Raw genomic sequence first — 6,344 nt, forward strand, 5'->3', positions numbered from 1 at the left:
GATAAAAATGGCATGAATGATGACCTTTATGAGATTTGGTAGTTGGTGAGGGGGTTAGTTATATCTAAGATATGGGCTTTCACGAATCAAATAGTTTTCAAGAAGATCCCGGTATCTAGATTATTTGTGGGCAAATTTATGGTGGATTTCAAGAGAACTGCTCATTTCTTTGGTCGATGAATGCTTGCCTTAGAGGATGTAGACTTATTTTTTATGTAACGCTAGGTCTTACAGCATAGCTCCTCCATATTTGAGGCTGATCTTTTCCCTTGTACTTTTTCTTTTTATGTTGTCAATAAATTTCATCCTTTTTACCACAAAAAAAGAAGGTGTTTTTTCATGTATGCAAGGTTAGATTTCGATTGATAGTCCTTTGACCTCTATTATAGGCTTAACCCTAACAAGGACATAGTGCAAGATTTCAAGTAAACGATAGTCTCACATAGTCTTGAATTGGATTTGCTCCCTTTTCGTCTCAAAATTTAAGGATGTCATGATGAAATCCTACAAAGAAGATGACATAAAGAAGCCAATGACCATAATTCAACTCAAGAAGGAGTTCATACTACTTTGCTCAATCCTTCATTATAGGTGGATTCTCAATAAAACAATGTACACACTTACATGAGCATCTGAGAGGTTGCTAGAGAGGGTTAGCCAAACAATAATGATTGGAAAGTTACCAAGAAAGAGTTGAAGAAGAATCTAGTGCTTAACATCTACATAAGGCACAAGTAAGGCTAGAGATATCAGGCTAGAGCCATGGAATCTTAGCAGCAAGGGTAAGTAAGGTTATGAGATTGGCATAGAGAGTGGTTAGATACGGATGCTTCCATGTAGCAAGGGCATGAATTACAACCAGCAATTCCTTCTCATAAATTCCTAGATGTCTTTCATCATCATACAAAATCCTACTCTCATACCACCCATCCATCCTGCATAATGATCCCTCTAAGGCCATTCTTTTCGCATGCATGTGCTTGCTTTTTGGAGATCTAGTAAGATCAGTACTGGATCTAAAGTAAGCTTTTTCTTTAGCATCTCAAATGCTACAATTTGATTTTCAGTCCAGATAAAGGATGCTCCCTTCTTATGCATTGCATAAAGGGGTGAAGTAATTTAATCAAAGTGGCATATGAACTGCTTTTAGTACGAGTATAAGCCCAAAAAGCTTCATACTTCATGCAATTTATACAATTGTGGCCAATTGCGGATTGCTTCAATCTTAGTAGGGTCAATGCATACTCCTTTCTTGGAGACAATGTGTCCTAGAAAGTGAATCTCAGGCATAAAGAGTTCAATCTTCTTTGCTTCTTATGCTCTGCCTCATCATTTGAGTACACTATTGTATGATCAAAGAAAGTGCCCATAGAAGATATGTGCTCCCAGAAGATTCTATCCATCATATCCCACTTCAATGCCAGAGGGAAGGACCATCTTTATGATTTTTTAAAAAGCTCTCTTCTTCTTTACCCTTTGTTAAAGTGATGCTATGTCTTTAATCGAAGCCCTTTCTAAATTGACTCTATTTGTATTTGTGTGGATCAGAACTAAAGACAAGCCAATAATCCATGCATGAGGAGTATGATTATGTGTACAAGCTTGGGAAAGCCAAGCTCTTTCATCAAATAAAGGTGTATAGGGGGAGGACTTTGATGACATCTTCAAAGATGTAAGTACTTGCAGCCATGACTTTCAAGCTTCAGCTTTTGTTTCCTAGCCCTACATTTAAAACCTAACCTTTGAATCAACTAGTTTGAGCAAGGATAAACATCTCAACGATTATGTTCAAAGGTTGAAGAAGGAGATGGGGCCACAGGTGGCTACAATGATGAGGATGAAGATGAGAATAAAGATCAAGATATGATTAACAACAGTGGTAAGCATTAGATGCTAATAATGACTCCTTTGTGGACTAGGTAAAACATGTCATTTATACTTTTCTTGCTACAAGGCATGTAATTAATTCACATTCTTTTGAATACATTGTAATATAATGTGAAATTTATCAAATCATGGATCTAAATGAGCCTTATAGAACTCCATGCACACTGTAAACATGCCACATTTAGTATAAAATCTATCAAATCAAATTAAAAAACAAAAATACAGTAGTGGTATAGGCTTTGGTATGCTTTCTAAAGTCATGGTAATGCTACTTCTAATGCTTTTTCAATGCTATTATCGACACTTATTTTGATTTTACATTTTCAGTACTAATATAGATCAAAAATCATGTTTTAAAAGAAATCATAAGTGTGTGCATAAGCATTGAGATTTACATTAGAATGGCCTCCTTTTCCTTGTGGTGAAGAAACAATCATTTGAGGATCCCTCTTGCTAAGTAGAAATGTAGAGAAAAAATGTGTTCAAACATGCATTCTTGCTTCAATAAATATCTTATCTTCTTCAAGGAGAAAATGAAAAGAGGAAACATTAAGTGCTCAAGGCACCATTCAATACTTGAAATTCTAAGCCAATATTCTTTTAAAATTATAGGTGGCTGCTTTTTCAGTATTTGTAATTTCTCTTCAACATATAGAAATTATTTTAAATAGAATACGAGATGAAAAGTCAAAATTAAATTCATAATACGTGTTTGATATCTTATACGTGTTTCTTTTATATAGGCTCCATGATAGTATCTTGTCATGACTATTGGTGTACTTTGTAGTAAATTAAACTTAGAAAAGTCAAATCTATAGGGCTCATTATTGCCCCACCTTTCACTATTCGAAGAAACACAACACGCCTTGATCTAAGACATTTATTGATAGAGAAGAAAGTGCAACACAAGTTTTGAGAAGGTGGTTACAACATGTGACGACACATTACCATAAAGGCATGAGATCGTGATGTTCAAGAAAAACGTATTAGGAAATTGGTGGGGAAAGGGTGGTTATAACATGTGAGGGCTCAAATACCTCTTGGAGTATGTGAGGAGCACATGTTGTAAAATAGAAGGTAACATATAGGCAGTACGAGGGAATTAGTTCAGGAGGTGAAATGGGCACTTTGGGTGGGTGTCGGCCATGTGATGGGAGAAGGAGACGTGCAAATGGTGAATGGTCAAGAAGGTCTATTGCCAGTCTGGAATGTGTGAATTGTCTCCTTGCCCAAGGATGTCTACCTTGTGTCTGTGCGTGCGGGTACAAGGGAGTGAAAGGTCTTGTTTCAGAGAGGTGCAGTGTATGTCCTAGGATATATATATACACTAAAATGAGGGTGGCATGCTCACTTTGGAAAGAACATAACTTGAATAAGAAGGAAAAGCTAAAATAATGGAAGGGAGGAATGAAAGTTGGCAATGTTGATAAAAAGGCTGGCAAACTATGTACAATTAAACTTCAAGGTTTGCAAGGTGAAAAGTGCAAGTGAATTAGAAAGGATGGACGGTCGTCAAATGTGACGGATTACAAAAGCTTATTTTGACGGAACACAGTGTTGAGTTTATAAAGCAGACTTTGAAAGTCAAGCTACGCAGTTTGCATCTGCCAGCTTCTTCCTCATCAAGCTGCTCAGTTTCTTTAGCTTCACTCTCAGCATTCCTAAATCTTCTTTGTTTCCGTTTCCCCTGTTCATACTTGCAGACAACTGAGACTCAATATGTTACAACCTGTTTTCCCCGAGCCCCTCGACTTCTTCGTTTGGACTCCGCAGGTACCCCCCTTGCTCTTCTCACACTCGCCTATCTTGTTTTGCGAGAGTGGACCGTCCTGTAACTTGTAAGATCCCTGGCGACAATGTATAGTTCCCTGTAACTTGTAAGATCCCTGGCAACAATGTATAGTTCTTATCTACACTACAGATCTGACACAAAGTAGCCTGTGGAGAACCTCTAGAACTTCCGTGCTGCACGTTTTCTGAGCGTAGTACCGAACTAACCAGAAGCTCGAGCTGCGCTCAAACATTGGACATTACTTTCTTAAAGCAGGATGTTGGGCTGTGGTTGGACGCGATTGGACTTGGGCGCTACAAGGAAACATTCAAGAGGAACGGAATGAATGGAGCGTTTTTGAACGAGCTCTCGGCGTTCACACCCGAGGATATCTTGCGATTCATGAGCCATGCTCGCATGCAATGGGATGATTTCCTGATTATGTGTAGAGCTCTTCGTCATATTAAAGGTGAGTTTACTTAACGCTAGTTCGAGTACCTCTTGGTTTCTGGTTGGGGGCTGTTGGCGGTTGGGGGGGCGGAGGTGGTTTTTTTCTTTTTTGGGGGAGAGAGAGAGAGAGAGAGAGAGAGAGAGAGAGAGAGAGGGCTTGATACCTTCCGCTTCTCATTTGGGCAAGGTTAGGAGCCTCGGAATTCACTCGTCGGCAAAGGAGGCAAGCACTTAGATCTTCATACATTAGTTAATGAATATGAATTGGCAAATCTAATGACGAATAACTCCACACCTCTCCTCACTAGCATCTTGGGTTTGAATCCTAGCATGAGCTGTACACGAATGAATGGACAAATGTATGCATTCATTTGTATAGGTTCCATTGGACCCAAATTCTTTTGTATACAAAATTATGCATTTATTTAGGGTCCTTTGGAGTTCGGATTCCATGCCTTAGAAATATTTCAAGGCCTCTAGAATTTTTGACCACCAAAGGATTTTTGTGACAACATAGGGCCCCTACACCCATAAAGGACAAACAAAAGAGGCCTCTACATATAAGGTGCCCGGGCGAGGGGGGGGGGGGGCGGGGGGGGGGCAGGGGAGGGGGTAAGCTAGTAGGTTAGAGTTGTGGCTAAGGGTCATAGCACATGGGAGAGTATTTCTATCCTAGGGATGGGTTAGGTGGGAGAGGATACATGGCATCATTACATACATTTAAAAGATGGGAACAAGGACACATGTCACCATTCCTTGCTTTCCAATCCCTTAAAAAAGGGATCCCATTTTGGTTCTAGGGACTTGAGCTTGTGGTCCAAAAAGTCGCTATCCCCATCCTAAACCCATATTAGACCAAGTTATCTACGATGGGAGTAACGATGACAAATAGACTCCCATTCTAAACCCATGCTAGCCCCACCCATGTGCTAAAGCTCTAAGAATATGTGTCAGTCGTGAATGGAATTAAACTTACAAAGCTTGATCGTCTAGTTAGACAATTGGATCATCCCCCTTGAAAGATTTCTCTCCCTTGGAAATTAGGACCTGATGTTCTTAAACACCCCTTGTTAAAATAACTTCATATATTGAAGTACAAATGTGTTTCAACATTTATAAGATTTTTATAAGCCTTGGAAAATAATGGTTTGGTAGCTTTTCAACTTAAAATAATCTTCAAGCAATGAAACACTTGATTTGTAGCCCTCCATTGTAAGTACTTCACTCAAGTAAGGCAACCTTCTTAGAGATTAGTGGAGGTGTTAGTTCATTGGTGTGGCTATTAAACTATTAGGGAGATGTTATATTCTTTTTTGAAAATCATTTGAAACAAGAGAGCAATTTTTATGGCTTTTTATGTTCCAAACCTTCCACATGTTTAAAAGCTTAACTTAGTAAAACAATTATTCAAAACATCTTAGACCTAACGTTGTATCATTATTATTATTAGAATAAATAAAATTCCTAATAACTTCTAATTATGATTTGTCTCTTTTTTATCTTTGCTTTACATTGTTTGCTTGCATGGTTTTCCTACATCCCTAAGCCATGTTAAATTGGTGTTTATGTTGGTTGGAATGCTTTTTTTGTGTAGAAATTTGCATACAAGGAGAGCAAAAATTACAGAGTCCATGGTGGGCACCATCATGTTTGTCCATATTTTTTGTACCACATGGAAAAGCATACCGGCCATCTCGTGTGGTTGCTTTGAAGTTTGACTTCTAAACCTCCCTTGTTGGTAGCATATAGATGTATCAACTCAAATGAGAAGACGTTTAATTTTCAAATTCTATATATAAGCAATGCCATATGAATTGGTCACTTCAAGTAAGGAGGATATGTTGTTAATGATTTTTGGAAATCAAGGGCACTTAAATAAGGTCTTCATGATCACAATATTAAACAATTTTAAGGACTTCATTACGTTTTTCCCTCTTATATTTGATAAAATTGTATGAATTCAAAGAGCTTTGCATATGTTAGTTTCATATTACACTCATTCTTTTCTAGAACTTAGAAACTCTCAAGCACCTTATGGACTTAATAAAATTAACACAAACAAAAGCAAACCCTTTTTGCTAATGATTTTTGGAAATAAGGGGCACTTAAATAAGGTCTTTTGGATCACAATATTAAACAATTTTAAGGACTTCATTACATTTTTCCCTCTTATATTTGATAAAATTGTATGAATTCAAAGAGCTTTCCATATGTTAATTTCATATCCTAGTGGACG

At 37.8% G+C, this 6,344-nt stretch overlaps 1 protein-coding gene across 2 annotated transcripts; it reads left to right on the forward strand.

Moving 5' to 3' along the window:
• Nucleotides 1-3,526: 3,526 nt before the first annotated feature.
• On the forward strand, nt 3,527-5,938 carry LOC147899267 (uncharacterized). 2 transcript variants are annotated; one of them, XM_087378718.1, is made up of 3 exons: nt 3,527-3,660; nt 3,932-4,127; nt 5,703-5,938. In XM_087378718.1, exons 1-3 carry the CDS (start codon nt 3,607-3,609, stop codon nt 5,831-5,833), a joined length of 381 nt encoding a protein of 126 aa, XP_087234844.1. In that variant the 5' UTR covers nt 3,527-3,606; the 3' UTR covers nt 5,834-5,938. The 2 variants fall into 2 exon arrangements, with proteins under 2 accessions (XP_087234844.1, XP_087234845.1); XM_087378719.1 differs by having other exon boundaries at nt 3,935-4,127.
• The last annotated feature ends 406 nt before the right edge of the window (nt 5,939-6,344 follow it).

This window comes from Dipteris shenzhenensis, chromosome 8 (assembly GCF_047967505.1).
Source record: "Dipteris shenzhenensis isolate YYH24624 ecotype China chromosome 8, Dip_SZ_1.0, whole genome shotgun sequence".
Lineage (NCBI taxonomy): Eukaryota > Viridiplantae > Streptophyta > Polypodiopsida > Gleicheniales > Dipteridaceae > Dipteris > Dipteris shenzhenensis.